Here is a 19,225-nt window from a genome sequence, read left to right on the forward strand (position 1 = left end):
GAACTGTAGCAGCACCCTAAGCATGATTTGAATTGACTTCTATGTTGCAAGCCAGTTCTTCCCATCCATATATCCATCCATCCATCCATCCATGAAAGATCTCAGAATTGAAGTTCTTAATCACATAACTTTCCACCTCACTATGACTCACTGTATGAACACCCTTACTGAGTTGAAAATAATTTCTTGACTATTCAGACATTTCCAGAAAAGACCTATCACCACTTTAACAGAAAGCATCAGAGGAAAATGTATAGCCTAAGATTCTGTGAGCCCCTGATCAAAATCTTCCCTCGGCCATATACACCCATCCTAACTTGTGATACTAGGATCCACACTCAGTCCTGCCAATGCCAGACCCATCTCTTCTAAAAGCCTAAAAGTTTCAACTTTGGTTAGATCTCACAGTCTCCATAAACATCCAAACTCTGTAGGGGCCAGGTGGTGATACACCTGGTTGAACACACACATTACAAGGACCCAGGTTCAAGTCCCTGGTCCCCACTTGCAGAGGAAAGCTTCACAAATGGTGAAGCAGGGCTGAAAGTGTCTCTCTGCCTCTAGCCCTCTCTATCTCCCCCTCTTCTCTCAACTTTTCTCTGTCTCTATCCAATACTAAATAAAATAAAATAACTTTTAAAAGACACCTGCCAATGCCCATGTTCAGCAGAGAAGCAATTACAGAAGCCAGACCTTCCACTTTCTGCACCCCACAATGATCTTGGCTTCATGCTCCAAGAGGGATAAAGAATAGGGAAGATATCAAGGGAGGGGATTGGATATGGAGCTTTATGGGTGGGCATTGTGTGGAAATGGAATTATCCTATAATCTTTTTAATATTTCCATTTTATAAATAAAAAAGAAAAAAGATTTTAAAAAATATTAAAAACAAAAAATCAAACCAAAATAAAACAAAGCAAAAACCTACCCTAATCTTGTCCTTTAACATCCTGCTAAGGTTCTCTCACTACAGTACATATTCTTCCTTACTGCAGACAAAGGAAACAACTTTGTCACCTTGTCCCAGCAACAGGCTGTTCTGGAAATATCTGGGGAGCTCACACTCAGCATAGCCTTCCCAGCACTCAGTAAATCCAGTGGCAGAGCGTCGAATAAAGGCTGCAGAGGCTGCAGAAACCATATCAGACAGGACAGAGTGATGCTCTTGTTCTTACAACCTATCTGATAACAACCTGGAAAAAAAAAACTCTGCTGAGCAAAAGCAAGGAGAGAGAAATGAAGATATCTGAATAATGTATTCAGGAAGAGGGGAGCTACTCAGAGCTGTTTATTTTAAAACATCCCTTTACTCTCTATCTGCATCCCTGGTATTCTCTGCAGCAATCTGCAGTTGGAGAATTTTGAAGAATGCAAATAAATTCAAATGCTTTGATGAGTAATATCTCTTCTCTACATATTTGTCTAGAACTTTTTTTTCTCATTGAATAGCGAGAGTGATGAAAGTGTTTTCCATAATAATAACAATGACAAGAGCCTGGTGATGAACTACAATTAGCTCAGTGATTCATCAGTTAGCAGTGAACGTTTCAATGCAGCCTGACATTTCTAGCATTTGGTTGTGATTAACCATCTTTGAAATGTCACTGAATTTTATTTAATTGGCTAAGAAAATTTTTTAAAAGGTAATCACAGCAAAGATCATACTCATCGCCAAAAAAGATAATCGCAGCTGTCACATGACAAGGTAGATCCTAACTACTGTAGTGAAGGGGCTCTGTGTCCTTAGAGAGACTAATGAACACAGCAGAGATCAAGAGCTAGAAGGGGCTCAGAAGTTTATTTGAATGTTCCTTTCAAAGCACTACGTACAACAACTGCCAAGACTTTAAGTCATCTGAGCAAGTACTGAAACTGAAGTGCAGGTAATTGCAAAACAGAATTAACTCTATTGAGTTATACGAACCTCTCAACCATTCTAAATTCTAGCCACAATCAAAATGTCATCAGAGAAAGAGAGAGAGAGCACAGAACAGAGAGAGAAAGAAGGCTTACGCGGTTGAGAAGCTGCTTTTTTATTTCATATTGGCTTGCTAAGACAGTCATAATGGACAGGAAGAGAATTATATCATTTAAAGGTCATATAGATGAGGTAGAAAATAGCTAAAGCTTCATTTTCATAGGAGATTAACTATCTCTGTGTTTTTTCAGTGTTTGGTCATTTAAAAAGCCTAATGGCAAGAGATGAGATAAAAAACATTTCTCTCTCTAGGATACACAGAAACTCAAAAGAACAGGGGAGCAATCCATCTTGAGCAGGGTTTGGAGAAAACATTTTGCTTGTGTTTTTTGCTTCCCTGATTTACATGCAGAGCATCTGATTTTCTGATGAGCCAGAGCTCAAAGGATTTTTATAGGTAAAGGAAGCAGAGCAAGATTCAAGGGGAAACCCGTTCACCTTGTGTTAGTGACTTCTCTGGCTCTTGGAAGTGTTGGGTATATCCTTTTGAAGTCTGCAAAAACATTAAGCCTGAAGGTATGCTTAGTGAGTCACAACTTCTGTAAGTTTCTCATCCTGAGTTTATGGTGTGATGAAGAGAGCTCCTAGAGTAATACATTTAGTTACAGTGTGAACATACTTAGAAAATCTTATTCACTGCAGGACTTTCAAAGGCCTTTCACATGCACAGGTAGTTTGTGAGTTCCCAAAAGGAAGATAAGGTCCCCCCAAGGCTACCATATCACAGAATAAGTGTTGTGGTGTCCCTTCAGGCCATCAACAACTGTCCATTGCAATGGGAGATACTGGTTTAGGAGAAACTGAGGAAATGATTGATATTGGGAAGGAAAGAAAAAAAATAAAAGCAGAAAACACACAGGGAACAGAAACAGTAAGTAGGATGGAAGTTTTCAAGAGTGGTAGATGCTTCTAGAGACTGTCAGAGCCTGTCTCCTGATCCCCAGGTACCCAGGGGGTGATCCCCACGCACTTCAAACACTGCTGAAAGTCAGCCAGGCACTGCTTTAGGACACTGAGTCCTCAGCCCAGCAGAAATGGGTCTGCCAGAGAATGTGTTGTGAACACAGGCACCATGACTGGTGAGAAACCCTGCAGTTGCTCTTTAAGAATTCTTATTCTTGGGGGTCGGGCGGTGGCGCAGTGGGTTAAGCGCATGTGGCGCAAGCGCAGGGACCGGAGTAAGGATCCCGGTTCGAGCCCCTGGCTCCCCACCTGCAGGGGAGTCACTTCACAGGTGGTGAAGCAGGTCTGCAGGTGTCTATCTTTCTCTCCCCTTCTCTGTCTTCCCCTCCTCTCTCCATTTCTCTCTGTCCTATCCAACAACGAATTGCGTCAACAAGGGCAATAATAATAACCACAACGAAGCTACAACAAGGGCAACAAAAGGGGGGGGAAAATGGCCTCCAGGAGCGGTGGATTCATGGTGCAGGCACCGAGCCCAGCAATAACCCTGGAGGAGGAAAAAAAAAAAAGAATTCTTATTTTTAATGACTTTAAAACAGAGCTGGGGAACAGTCATCCTATAGATGGCTCATGAAATCATCCATTCTGGCCCTGCCAAGGCAGTCACAGGAATAAAAAATTCTAGATTTTTTCACAGAAACATTAAATGCTAATTTTATAAAATCTGATTTATTTATTTATTGGATAGAGACAGAGAAAAATTGAGAGGGAAGTGGGAGAGGAAGAGGGATAGAGAGACCTACAGCACTGCTTCGCCATTCATAAAGCTTCCTCTCTCCCCTGTAGGTAGGGAGCAGGGCCTTGAGCCCATTCTTGAGCATGACAACATGTGCACTCTACTAAGTGTGCCACCGCCCAACCCTAAGTGTTAATCTTTTTTTATGTTTTTAATTGAGAGATCAATGGTTTACAGTACTGTTGTTGGTATATGGGTAAAAATTTTCATCTCACCAAGATAGATCTATCTGCAAAACACTCTAACTCACAAATTAGGTATATAATCAGTTATCAGGATCTGACCCCCCCACCCCACTCCTTAAGTTGATAATTTTGTAGCACCAAAATATGACATTGTAATCTCAATGGCTTCTGAAAAAACAAAAACAAAAGAAAAAAGTTCCCCATGTCTGCTTTAGAACAAGGGAACAGGATTTTCTCTTTGTCCTGGGCACCACAAATTATGTAACCAGTGCCAAATTCCCTCTAGCCTCGGTGCAGGGTGGCCTCAGGTCTCTAGCTGGTCTCCCAGCTCCATTTAGCACCTGCTTGCTCTAGGCTCCACTCCATATCAGTTTGCTCCCTTTTCTCCAAATCCCTGTATCCAAGCTCCCTTGCAGTTTTGGTAAGTTTCAAGGATGATGTCAGGGGATGCAAGGAAGAAGCCAAGGTCTTCCTAAGCTATTTTCCCATTTCTCCCTACTTGGGAGGCATGACATTTTTTTTTTTTTTTTGGCAATGAATAAACAAGTAAGTACATGGATAAAAAATTTTTTTAAATAGTCATTTTTCAAACTCCACTCTTCACCAGAGTAACAAGTAATTGGTATATCCTCCATGTTATTCTAGTTTAACACAAATACATTCAAGTATCAGTGTCACCAGTTCAGGATTCCCCAGTGGAGGTGAAGGGATGTTAATAGAGCTATATTAAAAGGATGTATTTACTTATTGTTTACTATCACCAGGATTATCAATGGCTCCACCATTCCTGCTGGTCATTCTTTTATTTTCCTTTCTTTTTGATAGTAGGTGAGAGATAGAGAAGAGAGACACCTGCAACACTGCCCCACTACTCATGATGCTCTTCCCCCTATACATACTTCTCCACAGGTGGGAACTAGGGGTTTGAACTGGGGCACGTGCGCTCTAACTGGTGAGCTACCAGCTGGCCCCCAGGACTTCTTCTGGGAGTGAAAATTACCAAACTAGGTAGGATTCTTTCTGAGGTATTCACTGAGGCTGGGATTGAGAAAAAAAGAGGGGTGAGGCTCGCTGTCTCTAAACACACCACACAGAGAAGCCCTTCCTCTCAGGCACAGACACAAGTAAAGCTCAGTGAAGCAGGCTAGGGAAAGGAGGTAACTGTCTGAGGAAACTGAAAGTTCTAAGGTCAAGAGAAATCAGCAGCACACGTTCCCAATTCCCACCTTCTGTGACTCTAGGCTGAGGAGCATGTCAGCAGAGTGGCTTGACCAGATTTCTCCACCAGGCTGACCCAGTAAGTCTGGTTTGGCCTCACAGACTGCTTGGTTCCACAGAACACTTTAGAGCCAGCCTCTCCCTCCCCCTTCCTCACCTCTTCCCCTACCTGGGCTAACAATAAGGCACATCAAAGAGGAGCTTACGTCACTGAGAATGTTGAAAGCTTCATTCAGAGCGATGTCCAGCATTCCAATTCCTTTGGCAAAGAGTTTGTCCAGATGTTCCCGGAAGTGCTGAAACATAAACCAGGAGAGATGTGAGTGCCTTCAGCCCTGGTGGGTGAGACTCCATCCTGGAGGGAACAGATACATGCTAAGGTTAGATGGATGATCCTCAAGCCCCAATGGTCATAACTGGGTTTTCCTCTTCCATGTTAACAACATCAGAACTCATTCAATACAGGAAGGCCAGGTAATATTATTTATACCTAGTTAGACACACACATCGCCACACACAAGAACCTGGGTTCAAACCCCTGGCCCGAGTGTGTGTGTGTGTGTGTGTGTGTGTGTGTGTGTGTGTGTGTGTGTAGCTTCAGAGCATTGGAGTAGTCCTGCAGTTGTCTTTGTCTCTCCCTTTCTATCTTCCCCTCCCCTCTCAATTCCTCTCTGTCCTATCAAATAAAAGAAGGAAGGAGAGATGGCCACTGAGAGTGATAGACTAATTGTGCTAGCACCTAGCCACAGTGATAACCATGGTGGGGGAATAAAAAAAAAAAAGAGGAAGAAGAGGGGAGGAAGAGGGAAGAAGGAGGAGGAAGGAGAAGAGGGTAGAAGGAGGAAGATGGTATAGAAATCAATGCATATGTTATTTTATGTGTACTTATAACATTTCAAAGAAAAATCGATTGAACTCAGCTGGAAACTCATCTAAAAGTCTTGCTTTTCTCTCTAGTCTCACCCCACTAGTCTAGCCCATGTCTACATGTGCCTTATTGCTCTCCATACCTTTCAGCCTCAGTGCCTGTTCCTCTCTCTTCTGGACCCACTTGCCACCCACTCACTGACTCCCCAACCTTTTATACCACTGCCTTTGGGAACTCAGTTTGTACATCACCCCTTATCCTGGCCAAGTAGGTCTTCCAGACATGTTTCTTGGGACTGACCTAGGACATCACTTAGCAATCCTTGCCTCAAGATTTCTGTCTCTGTCCAAAAAAATAAAAATCACAATTTGATTGGGGGTATGGCTTGAGTCTGCAATGCAATTATAACTAATTGCATTTCAGGGAAGTGAGTTGATGAGGTTGTTTCACTGTCTGACCCATTCTAGCTAGATGAGGGTCATTTGATTGGCAGGACCTTGAAGAATCCCCAAGATTACAATGAACCTGGTTGCTAAGACTATCTTTCCCCAAAGCTCCTTCTGTATTACAGCATTTTCTCCACTCTCCTCCCCACCTCAGTCACCATGCCTGCATATTTCATACATGGAAGAAGTAGCCATGATAGAGAAAGTAAAGTACTGAGGAGTGCCATGCCCATTGTCTTAACTGTGCACAGCACAGAGGGACTTTGCTAGAGATGATACTAACAAGTGCACTCCCAGGGTCATGCTTGGCAGGAGAACAATGACAGCAGAGAAATAGGAATCAGAAATAGAAAGGGAGCAACTTTCAGGGAAAATATGTCAGAGAAGATAACATTGAGAAGGTGACAAGTAGGAGGTGAGCTTCTGGAGGAGAGCATTGCAGGAAGCACAAACTGCAAAGGCAAAGAGTGGGAGTATGGGGGCTTGGCTATGACACTAGGGGACAGGGAGGTTGCTCCTGGATGTGTGGCTGGCTCCTGCCAGAGAGCTATGAAAGCTTTCAAGGTGAAGTTCAGTGAGCAGTCTTTGTGCACTTATAATTCTAGTGTGGGGGCTGAGTGGTGGTACACTCAGTTGAGTAGGCATGTTTCAATGTGCAAGGACATTGGTTCAAGCTCCCAGTCTCCATCTGCAGGAAGGAAACTTCATGAGTGGTGAAGCAGTCCTATAGGTCTCTCTCTTTCTCTCTTTCTTTCTCTCCCCCCTATTCTCTTCCTTGTTCCCTCCAAATCAAGATACCCTCTTGATTTCTCTGTCTCCGTCCAATAAATAATGAATAAATAAAATATTTAAGAAAAGAATTCTGATGTGTGGTTTGAAGTTGCAGTAATGATAGAAGACTATAATTAACAGAATGGATGGATGGGCTCAATTGTCTTGGGTCTTATTAGCAAACAGAAATGGGTTTATCAAACTCCTGACCCCCCGCCACCCTTCATCACTATGGATTTATTTCCCTCTCGTCAATGTATCAGCTGCTGTGAGATTAAAAAGTGGTCACATTCAATGCAATCACATTACAGTCATTGCAAAGGAAGCAATTACATACTCTGGGAAAACAATCTCTGAACCAGGATTTATTCAGGAAACGGAGAGAAAGTTTAGTTACGGTCTTGCATCAAGCATGAGTTCTGGAGGCACCCATGGTACCCAGACCTTGACTTTGCTGCCTAACTAATGTTTGCACAGTGGGCAGAAGACCAGGAGCAGCAGAGTCTAGGGATAATATCCAGGAACTAGCAGCTGGAATGCCCAATCCCTCTGTCACTCACACGCTCTGCAAGGTTGAGGCAGATTCTGCCTTCTTCACTTGAGCCTTCATTTCCTTAGTGCAAAAGCAATCTAACTTTTTTCTTTTTTTTTTTTTTTAATATTTTTAACATCTTTATTTATTGGATAGAGACAGCCAGAAATGAGAGGGGAGACAGAGAGACACCTGCAGCCTTGCTTCATCACTCGTGAAGCTTTCCCTCTGCAGGTGGGTCACTTAACAAGCAGTGAAGCAGGTATGAAGGTGTCTTTCTCTCCCCCCTCTGTCTTCCCCTCCTCTCTCCATCTCGCTGTCCTATCCAGCAACAACAACATCAATAACAACAACAATAAAACAACAATGACAACAAAAGGGAATAAATAAAATAAATAGATATTTAAAAGAAAGAAAAATAAACACCAATCAAGGAGTGAGAAGTGACTGTGTGCTATAGGAACTCCATGATTTGGTCTTCCAGAAATGATGACGGTAGCCCATAACTCCTTCTAACAGAGGGATTGCCCAAGATTGATACTTAGGCCAGTCTGAACAGATAAGCAGTGTGAACCTTGCATGGGCCCTATTTGATTCTTATGTCTTAAGTCCACATTACCTAATTAGCCCTCACCAATCCCATCACTGCTGACCTTCAAGCCCTCCCTTACTGTAGAACCTGCTTTTTCAGAGAGGTCCTACCAGTACCTGTCTCTTCACCTAAATGAGGGACCGTGTCACAGCTGATGTAATAAAGATGAGGACTCTCTGTCCTGACATGATATCTGTTGGCCACACTCTTCAGACCACTCCCAACTCTAACCCAGAGATAATTCCCCAAGTTCCCATTTCATCGGAGAAATCCCTTAATTAAACAGAATTATTCTTATTATGCATGGCTCAGGTTTGAGCACAGCTTCCACCACACTGAAGGGAGCTTTGGTGTTGTAGTCTCTCTCACACTTTCTCTGTCTTGCTTACTCTCTGTCTTTAGCTAAAAGTCTATTTTTATTATTGTGGGGGTCATCTCTGGGTCTTCATTTTTCCAGGTTTTTTTCAGATAGAGTGAAAGAGACAGAGACAGAAAGGGAGATAAAGAAATCACAGCACCATGAGGCCAGTTGGTGGCATACATAGTTAAGTTCACATACTACAGTACACAAGGACTTGGGCTCAAGCCCCTGATCCCCACCTACAGGGAGAAAGCTTCACAAGTGGTGAAGTAGAACTTCAGGTATCTTTCTGTCTCTCTTCCTTTCTATCTCCATGTTCCCTCTTAATTTCTCCCTGTCTCTACCTAGAATAACTAAATAAATTGATTAAATTAAATAAATTAAAGCATCAAAACTTCTTTCAATGCAGAGGGCAGGTTCCAACCCAGGTCGTGTACATGGCAAAGCAGGCACTCTCCATGAGCTATTTTTCCAGGTACCCTAGTCTATCCTCTGATAAAATTGTACAGCATCTTTTAGGTACATCCCATAGGAAGCTCTGACAGTGCTCAGTGGCAGTATTGTGACACTGCTGCCCCAGAGACCAGGCTCCAGCACATCAGGCTGTCACTGGATTCCAGGGGAGAAAGTAGATGGTGACATGGTATTTCTCAAACATGACAGGAGCAAAGCCCAGACCATGGTGATTCCAGAAGCAGGCCCAGATGTTTGCAATTTCAGGGGAGAAAGTGCAGGCACCAGGAAAGTCGTGTCTCAGCCAGTCCTGGCTTCTTCTCCATGAGGCCTCTTGCAGATCCAAGTGTCTGAAGACAGCAACTGCTTCACAACAGCACCAGGTCTTAGATGAGATCCATCTCTTGCATGTGAGTTATGTCTTCTGCTTCCTAGTCAGCAGGTCCACTGGCAACAATACTCATGATCCCTTAGAAGATGATGGTGAGCTCAGAACAGGTGATTCTCCTGCTGTCAGGAAATTCCTGTAATGCAGTGGACACGTCCACACAATCTACCCTTAAAAAGCAAGGCAGAGCTGGGCCCAGGAGGACTCACTGCCACACTCTATTAGTTTATCATCCTCTCCAGTATATGACTGATTGATTGGGTGATTTACTGATTAATCAGAGAGGTAGAGAGAGAGAGACTATTGTATTATATTAGCTCATCATTCTCCTCAACAAGTAGTTGTTTGTTTGTTTGTTTGATTGATTTCTTTTTTTTTTTTTGTAATTGCCACCAGGGTTATTGCTTGAGCTTGGTGTCTGAATGACAAATTCAATGCTCCTGGTGGCCTTTTTTATTACTATTAGAGAAATTGAGAGGTAAGGGGGATAAGAGAGAGTGAGAGGGAAAGAGAGGGGGGAGGGAGAGAGAGAGAAAGCTCTGTAACACTGTTTTACCACTCATGAAGCTTCCTTCCTGCAGGTAGGACTAAGGACTTGAACCCAGGTCCTCACACATGGTAATCTGTGTGCTCAACCAGGTGTACCATCACAGGGCCCCCACTTACTTACTAACTGAATGATTAATTGATTGAGACAGAGAGGCAGAGACAGAGAGGGAGAGAGAGAGAAAGACAGAGAGACACCATGGCATCCAGTGTTCCTTCAATGTGGTGAGTGTAGGGCTTAAACCTGGGTCCCATAACTCTCAAGTGAGTTATTTCATTGCCTCCCCAACACACACACACACACACACACACACACACACACACACACACACGTATTAAGAGGGAATCAGTTCTGTGAGCCTTTGAGTTCAAATGCTCCTTGAACAGATGCCTGCTTTGTGTCTGGGCTCTGAGCAATGACGGGTGTGTAAACAGCAGGCATGCCCTTCCTGTCTCCCTGACATCTCTGAAGGTCCAAGTCCAGCTTTTCCAAAAGTAGTGTAAAACCTCTGCTCCTCGGAGGGAGGACACTCGCTTTCATCAACTGTGTGGTGTGAGAGTAGACAGAAGTCATAGTTTCCATAAATTCTAAACACAGCTCGCCAAGCCCTACAGAAGCATGGGCTCCAAGGAGGAGGTGTGTATTTATAGACTTCATCCAGGGAGAATGCAATGCAGATGCAGCCCCAGAGGCCACCAGGCTCATCTCCTCAAACCAGTTCTGCATCAGGCTGACAGCATTTTGCACCTGAATGCTTGCAGAGTTCCTGTTCAGAATGGAAGGGAGTAAGGGGCTGCTGAAGACATCCACTAGGTGCTGTCACCAGTGCCTAGCCTGGCCTCTACTCTCCCATGGGGTGTGACAATGTTCATTCCTGGAACCACCTGGACCACTGGTATGCTCTCAGGAGACAACTAAATTAGAGTGTTTTCTTATTTTATTTTTTAAATTTTTTATATTTATTTATTCCCTTTTGTTGCCCTTGTTTTTTTTATTGTTGTGGTTATTGTTGTTGTTGTTATTGATTTCATCATCGTTGGATAGGACAGAGAGAAATGGAGAGAGGAGGGGAAGACAGAGAGGGGGAGAGAAAGATAGACACCTGCAGACCTGCTTCACCACTTGTGAAGTGACTGCCCTGCAGGTGGGGAGCCGGGGGGCTTGAACCAGGATCTTTATGCCGGTCCTTGTGCTTTCCACTAGAGTGTTTTCTGTATGATCCCTTTGGAGGCTTTTATAGACTTATAAAACTATAGCCCATTAAAGTACATGTGTTTCAATGATCTCTCTATTTGCCAAATTAATGACATATGAGGACTGAACTGAAGTGTCTGACTTATTTCCATTTTCATTCAAGTCTGAGAAGAAACAAGTAACTCTGCAGAACACTGTATGTTTTAGGGTCACAGCAGCATTCACTAGACCAGTCTCCCACTGATGAAAAACTTAGGTTTTCAGTGTCTTGTGTTTTCAAGCATAAATGGTAAATACCTTTGTACACACTGATGCTGTATCTCTTTATATCTCCTTCTCTGTCTCTCTTCTTCCCTACCCCTTTTTGTCTCTCACCTTTTATATACAGGAAACAATAAATGCCCACCATGAGCAATGAAGTCATGTAGGCACTGAGCCCAATCAATAAACTGGTGGCAAAAATTAAAAATAAAACACAATACATATGTCTTCTTGTGCCAATTGTAGTTCCATAGGTTGAATCACTCATTCTGACTGGCTTCAGGGTCTCTGAAAGTCTCTCATTCTCAAGGTTCCCCTCAACAATTTTTATTAAAATTATTTGAAGAATGAAATTTTTCTGTCATAAAGAGTGTCCCAGAGTTGTAATTTCATTGATTTCATTCCTGCAGTGTGATTTCATATGCTCCTCTGCCCCATCTATTTTAGTAAAATGATGGTGACATGGAGGGCCTTTGTCCAATGGAGGCTGAACTATGTATCTATTCATCTTCTTCATTTATAGTATTGTCACTCTTCTTACACAGGGGGCTTGGAGTTTCCCCATGAATCTGGCAATCACTACTCAGGTTGGTTAATTCAATAGGGAAGATAATTTAACATTATTATCCCTCTTTATTTACTAGTTGGAATTTTCTGAAAGAAGAGGGTCTCCTTTTGTATTAGTTATTTACCTGGGAAAACATTTGTAAAGGAGAGCTGGAGAAATGTTTAGTGATCTTTCTTTGTTTAATAGTTTTCAAAATAAATCTTTTCTAGTAAATCACTTATTTCTCATACAATTATCAAAAGGATCTTGAATCTGATTTCTACCAATTCTGTGCATATCTATTTGTCTTAGAGACACAGCTCACACAATGATAGTGAGTTTCCTTTGCAAGGTTGGAAAGATGATTTTAAAATGAGTATCTTGGCATACAATAATATTAATATATTTGCAGGATATCGCAGTTATTATATTTTATTTAATACAACTAGCACCTGAAGTTAACTTTTTCTTCAAAGGGGAAAAGAGATACAGGATCAGAGAAACTGAAGGTGATGGATAAAAATGCCAATGCACCAAATCTTCCCCTTTATAGTGAGGGCAAGCCTATAAATAAATAAATAAATAAATAAATAAATAAATAAATAAATCTGTCTTGGCTTAAAGACTGTCCATTTTTAGTGCAATTATGGATATGTGGGTTTTCAGCTGCTTTTTGGCATCAGCATGGACTGTAGCATGCACTGTGTGATTTAATCTGCTGTTAATTTCTAGGGGGACAGGCTGCTCAGGTTGGCCAGTGTGTGTATGTGTGTGTGTGGGGGGGTGTGCGGTGAGGGAAGCTCTATGCTTCAGGTTGATAGACAAATTCTTTGATGACAACAAAGCTTCCTCTTGTTACAACAAACAAGCTGTTGTAAGTTCATCTTGTTCCTTTTCTGCAACTAATCTAGAATGGGCCAGTTCTCTGAGGGGTCAATGCATTCCTTACCATGCAAATTCTACAGCTTCTGTCTTCTTCTCAGGGACACCCTGGAGAGTGAGAAGGAAGAGGATGGACCACAAGAAAAAGGCAGAAAGGGACAAGCTAAGAGTCTGAAATGGCAGAGAACCAAGCAGTAGTGAGAGAAGATGAAGGTTATGAGTAAGTCAGGATGCAAATCTTCCAGTCACACAATGAATGAAGTGACCTGAAAACAAAGTGAGGAAGAACTTGCTAGATACAGGTCAGGAACTGACTCTGAGAATAGGAAACATAGCAAGGGAATTACAGGCTGGAATTGAAAAGAAGAGTTTGACTGAAAGAGGGAGGTGGCTTGAGTTTTACCAAGGCGAGTAGGCTCTGTGGTTGGCCAGGAACACAGTGAGAATCCAAATCCCATCTCTTCATGATGAGAAAGAATCTCAAAGGTATCTGATCCATCCTCCATCTACACTGGCTGAAGTCTACCCATTAATCCCACATACCCCATATCCCAGCTCTCCTACCCTTCCACCTATGATACATATTTTATCACAATGTCCTTAGTTGACTCACTCATTCATTGACTTAGCAAATAATCAGCCAAAGGACACATTCTGTATTTTACCATTAAGCAAAAGCAAATCTGATCTCCATCCAGAGTTTACATGCCAGAGGGAAGAACCAAGTTGTAATCAACAAGTCTATGTGAAAGTAACCAGGGCCAGCAAAGACAGACTCACAGTTCTTGGCAGCATATAATAGGGATGTTGAGAGAAGGCCCAGAGGTTAAGCAGGCAAAAAGCAAGAGAGCAGAGACAAGAGCTGCAAGGAGAGAAACTATGTGCTGAGGTCTTAGGGAAGGAGCACCGGAACACATGTGAATGGGATCATGCTGCATCACAGCAGCTTCACAATCCTACAAACTATTCCAACAATAACCAGGAGAGTTCAAGTCCCCTCTGAGCCTTCCCTGAGTTCACCTGTACAAACTCTACTGGGCCCTTCCCTCTGATGCTTTGGGTCTCTGGGGTGGTTCTAATTCCAGAGCAACATAATAAGGCCACTGAAGTTAGAGGAAACAAAGGGAAAACAGGGGGCTGGGTGACAGCGCAGTGGATTAAGTGCACGTGGTGCGAAGCCCAAGGACCACTGCCCACCCCCAGCTCTCCCCGGGAAGAGAGGTCACTTCACTAGTGGTGAAGCAGGTCTGCAGGTGTCCATCTTTCTCTTTCCTTCTCTGTCTTCCCCTCCTCTCTCGATTTCTCTCTGTCCTATCCAACAAGGGCAGCACTAACAACAGTAATCATAACAACAACAATAAACAAGGGCAACAAAAGGAAAAAAATAACCTCCAGGAGCAGTAGATCTGTACTGAGTCCCAGTGATAACCTGGAGGCAAAAAAAAAAAAAAGAAAAAAAAAAGGACAGGGGAGAGATAAATGGTATAGCTTGAGCCTGGAGGGCCAGGGAAGGGTAGGAGCAGAGTTTGTGATCAATAAACTCTTATCTGGGCTGGCTGAGGATCAAGAAACCTAAAGTTAAGACTTGAGGAAGAATGACAGGTTGTGGTGTTTGTAAGATGGGATAGGAGATGCTTTTTTATTTTTAAATTTATTAATAAAATGGAAATATTGACAAGACCATAGGATAATAGGGGTACAATTCCACACAGTGTCCACCACCAGAGTTTTGTATCCCCTCCCCTCCCGAGAGCTTTCCTATTCTTTAACCCTCTGGGAGCATGGACCCAAGGTCATTATGGGGTACAGAAGGTGGAAGGTCTGGCTTCTGTAATTGCTTCCCCACTGAACATGGAGATGCTTTCTAAAGACTCCAGAATAGCTCACTTGGATGGTGCTCTGCTTTTACCATGTTTGTGAACCAGGTTTGAGCCAGGCTCCCAACATATTGGAGACAGCTTTGGTGCTGTTATCTTTCTCTAAACAAACAAACAAACAACTCCCAGGTCAGCAGCAGGTGGACTCTGAGGTTAAACAGAAAAAAATAGACCTGGGATTGAAAGGATATCTCACCAGATAGAGCACATACCTTGCATTGCACATATTCTAGGTTCAAACCCCAGCACCACATGGTATCAGAGGAATCTCTTAGTGTCGTGGTGTCTCTCTCTCATGTGCACACATACACACTCTATTTAATTTTCTTAATTGCCTGCAGTGATGAAACTGATTATGCACAAAGCTCTGACTCTTCAAATACAAACAAATTAAAAAAAAAATCACACAACAGGGTGGCACAGGCTGGGGGATATCCAAGTGGTAGAAAATAAAACAGCGGTGACTTACAGAAAGTCAGCAGAGAGTTTTGTACATAATAGGCATCTGCTCCTATTCCCATAAAAGGTTCACCTCAGTCCCTGACAGAGTGAATGCAGAAGGCAGCTGTAATCTCTAATGGCAGGTGATTAAAGAAAAGATTTTAACTGACTATCACTGTGAGATTAAAGATAAACCTCCCTTCAACATGCAAGCTGCTATCAGACAGATAGGAGGGAACTACATAAAAGCTCTCTCTCTTAGTGCAAAGTCACGGATTAACTAACTACCAACTGGGTTAAGTTCTGCTCCCTTAATCTACCCCCTGGGGTTGCTCTCATGGTGTTTCATGTTTGTATCCACCTGTGGCAGCTACTTGTGCTGCTCTTTCCACAGAGGCAGCCCGTGTTCACCACAGGTCATGAGGCTCATTCCCTTTGCACCCCAGTCCCAGTGGGTGTGGGCTGTCTCCTCAATGTGCAGACCGAAGAAGGCAGGGGATGGTTATGCAGTCCTGTCGCTGCTGTGGTCCTATCAGTCAGCTGAAAACCACACTGTCCTATGCTGCTCAGAATGTGGTCAACCTCAAAGTAATTAGCAGGAGGCCTTATATCCCTTCTTCCAGCTGGCTGCCTTCCCTTGGCCCTGGAGGTTATCTGCCTCAGCCCAGGAGGCAGTAGGCTCCATGAGTTTAATTAACAAATCTCTGCTCACCGCTAATTGAAATGAAAGGGACTTTCTGAGAGAAATCATTATTTCCATCATGCTAAGAAAAAGAACAGGATATGCTAATCTGCTGACATCCGAATAAGCCCTTCACAAACCTGCAGTATGGCAGGATCTGGAAGAGTCTGTTTTTGGGGTGCAGGCTCTTACTGGGCCTTTCTAACCTCATCTTCTCAAAGTCTATCTGGCCTTTTCTTGTATATCTCAGGATCTTTGGACTGGTCCTGATGCCAGGTAGGTTATGCTTATGAGTTACGAAAATACTGAAATATTGGTAAACTCTCCTTCATAGGGTTGGTTTCCTAAGTAAATCTGAAAGAGAAGGACCTTGTGGCCTACCTCATCAAATATATCCTCTGAGCATCCCAGTAGGTGGCTCAGGGGGGTGGTGTGCTGGGCTGGGCTGGGATGAGAGAGATCCAGAGTTCATTCAGTTCTTGGCACTACATATGACAGAGTAATGCGCTGCCTCGCTCGCTCTCTCTCTCTCCCTCTCTCTTACCCCCTCCTTTGCTCTCTCCTTCCCTCTCTGCTCTCCACCTCCTTTTCATGTTAGTATTTTTTTTTTTAATTTTTAGGGGTGAAAATATTCTTTAGTGGCTAGTGAAATAGCTCACTTGGCTAGTTTGTTGCTTTGCCATGTTCAAGTCTGGCCCTGACCGCATTTGGTAGAAGCTTTAGTGCTATGCTTTCTTTCACTCTCTCTGCCTCCAGCAGGAAGGAAGGGAGAAACGAAGGACAGGGCCCTGGGGATATATCCCAAGGACTCCATAACACCCAACCAAAAAGATATCTATACACCTATGTTCATAGCAGCACAATTTGTAATAGCTAAAACCTGGAAGCAACCCAGGTGCCCAACAACAGGTGAGTGGCTGAGAAAGCTGTGGTATATATACAATGGAATACTATGCAGCTATTAAGAACAATGAACACACCATTTCTGACCCATCTTAGATGGAGCTAGAAGGAATTATGTTAAGTGAGCTAGTCAGAAAGATAAAGATGAGTATGGGATGATACCACTTATAAACAGAAGTTGAGAAAGAATAACAGAAAGGGAAACTCAAAACAGGATCTGACTGAATCTGGAGTAGGGCAAAAGTAAAAATCCTGGGGTGAGGGTGAGGGTGGATGTTCAGTTTCCCAGGGTGGCAGGGGTTGGGGGGATGGGATGGGACAGTCTTTTGGTGGTGGGAATGGTGTTTATGTACACTCCTATTAATTTGTAGTCATATTAATCACTATTTAATTAATATGAGGGGGGAAACGATTGAATGTCTCAGACTTTTTAAAGCACAGACTGAGTCTTTTTTAGTACATAGGTTGAGTCTTTGAAATGTTGGCTCTCTTAAAATCCTAGACCAGGGAGAAGAGAAACAACCAGTGGCACAGCTTTATACAAATAATATCAAAGGATATAAATTATGGTGATGTTGTTTATGATACAGCAAATCCGAACAAAGGGATTTTTCAAAGTTAACCCAATAGCCAAATAATGTAATTTTAGCAATAACTATCTATAGAGCCTATATTTACCCCAGTCCTGGAACCTCTGGGTTGGGACTCACTTAGCTGCATGCTTCTCTCAATTCATACCAAGTGATATTGCAGCCACTGATCCCAACCTAATCAACACAATGAGTACCACCTCAGCATGCTTCATTTCAGACATAGTCCAGAGACATCAGGTGTGGAAGGTCAACCCTTCAGCCTCATTACTCAGGTGAGACCTTTCCTTTCATAGTATTCTCTAATTCCATTCCAGGTAGTTCACTTCCTAACAAAGTCCCAAAACCTAGACACAAATCAGGTCCCATGACATAGAGCATATATTCACATGTATCCATAAATTAGGGCAAAATATATACCTGAAAGCAAAAGTACACAATAGTCTGCAGTGGCTCAGTATAAAATTCCTAATGAAATAGTATCTAATTAGACTTAGATACCCTTCTCACCTACTTCCTATTACAGTTCTCTCACTCACTCCAAAGCTAACGTTAGCAAAGCAAGGACTGCAAAAGCTGAATAAGGGCAAGAGACTGGCATACTTTAATGATGACTCTTTAGTCACTCTCAGGCCACCCCATCAGCAGGGGCCCTATCCGGGGAGTCCTGAGATTCTCAAACAGACATGATGGGCCTAGATCTCAAATAAATCCCTCTCTCCATTGTTACAGGTAATCTCTATCAGGAAAAACACAATAGACCCCTTTATAGGCCCCTACAGGACCTTGCCCTCAACTTGGATCAACAACAGTAGAGAATGACAACATACTCTATGCTACACCTGAGGAAGATGGGTTGATATTGGGGCAGCTTAGAATGTAGGAATAGCCAATGACTAACAGCCAATATCACAGGAGTCCATTTACTAATTCACCTAATTAGAAGCACAACTCTTTCTCTTATTTAGATTAGCCCTGCAATAGCTACAATCTCTTTTATTATCCTATTATTATTCCTACTCATGACCACAGAATATGAGCTCAGATCTACTGGGCTGCAGAGGTCACATAGGCTCCTAAGCTGATTATAAGCCCCAGACCAAATCCAATCGACAAGGTTTATAGTCAACAATATTTATACCCTTTTCCCATATTAGGGAGCTACTCTTTTCCCTGATCCAGCTTTCTGTTCCTTTTCCAGCCATGACATCATCTCCCCAGACAATAACTTGGATCTACCTGCAAATCAGATGTCAGGCTCAGGTGAAAAAATAAATAAATAAATAATTAAAAACAAACAAGTATAGCCACAGGCCCTTTGGAATTTAACTAAATATGCCTACTAACCATCTACAAAATGGAGGAACCCCAAATTCTTCATCTGCACTATTCCAGCTTTTAGGTCCATGATTGGTCAACAACTTCTTTGGCTTTGTATGTTAACTCTCTTTTCAGCTACCAGGCTCCAGATGCTAGCATGATGCCTACCAGACTTCCCTGGACAGACAACCTCACCAATGTGCCCTGGAGCTCTGCTTCTCCAGAGCCCCACCCTACTTGGGAAAGAGAGAGGCAGGCTGGGAGTATGGATCGACCTGTCAATGCCCATGTTGAGTGGGGAAGCAATTACAGAAGCCAGACCTTCCAACTTCTGCACCCCATAATGACCCTAGGTCCATACTCCTAGAGGGATAAAGAAATCGGGAGGGGACGGGATATGGAGATCTGGTGGTGGGAATTGTGCGGAGTTGTACCACTCTTATCCTATGGTTTTATCAATGTTTCCTTTTTATAAATAATAAATAAAGA

The 19,225-nt window shown here is 42.8% G+C and overlaps 1 protein-coding gene across 3 annotated transcripts in view; it reads right to left on the reverse strand.

Moving 5' to 3' along the window:
* CACNA2D3 (calcium voltage-gated channel auxiliary subunit alpha2delta 3) overlaps window positions 1-19,225 on the reverse strand; it is a 1,089,122-nt gene that overhangs the window by 551,073 nt on the left and 518,824 nt on the right. For all 3 annotated transcript variants that reach the window (XM_060203105.1, XM_060203104.1, XM_060203106.1), the window contains exon 10: window positions 5,288-5,377. In XM_060203105.1, the coding sequence (XP_060059088.1) occupies window positions 5,288-5,377 (90 nt within the window). The remainder of the gene's footprint in view (window positions 1-5,287; window positions 5,378-19,225) is intronic.

This window comes from Erinaceus europaeus, chromosome 12 (genome assembly GCF_950295315.1).
Source record: "Erinaceus europaeus chromosome 12, mEriEur2.1, whole genome shotgun sequence".
NCBI classification, from domain to species: domain Eukaryota; kingdom Metazoa; phylum Chordata; class Mammalia; order Eulipotyphla; family Erinaceidae; genus Erinaceus; species Erinaceus europaeus.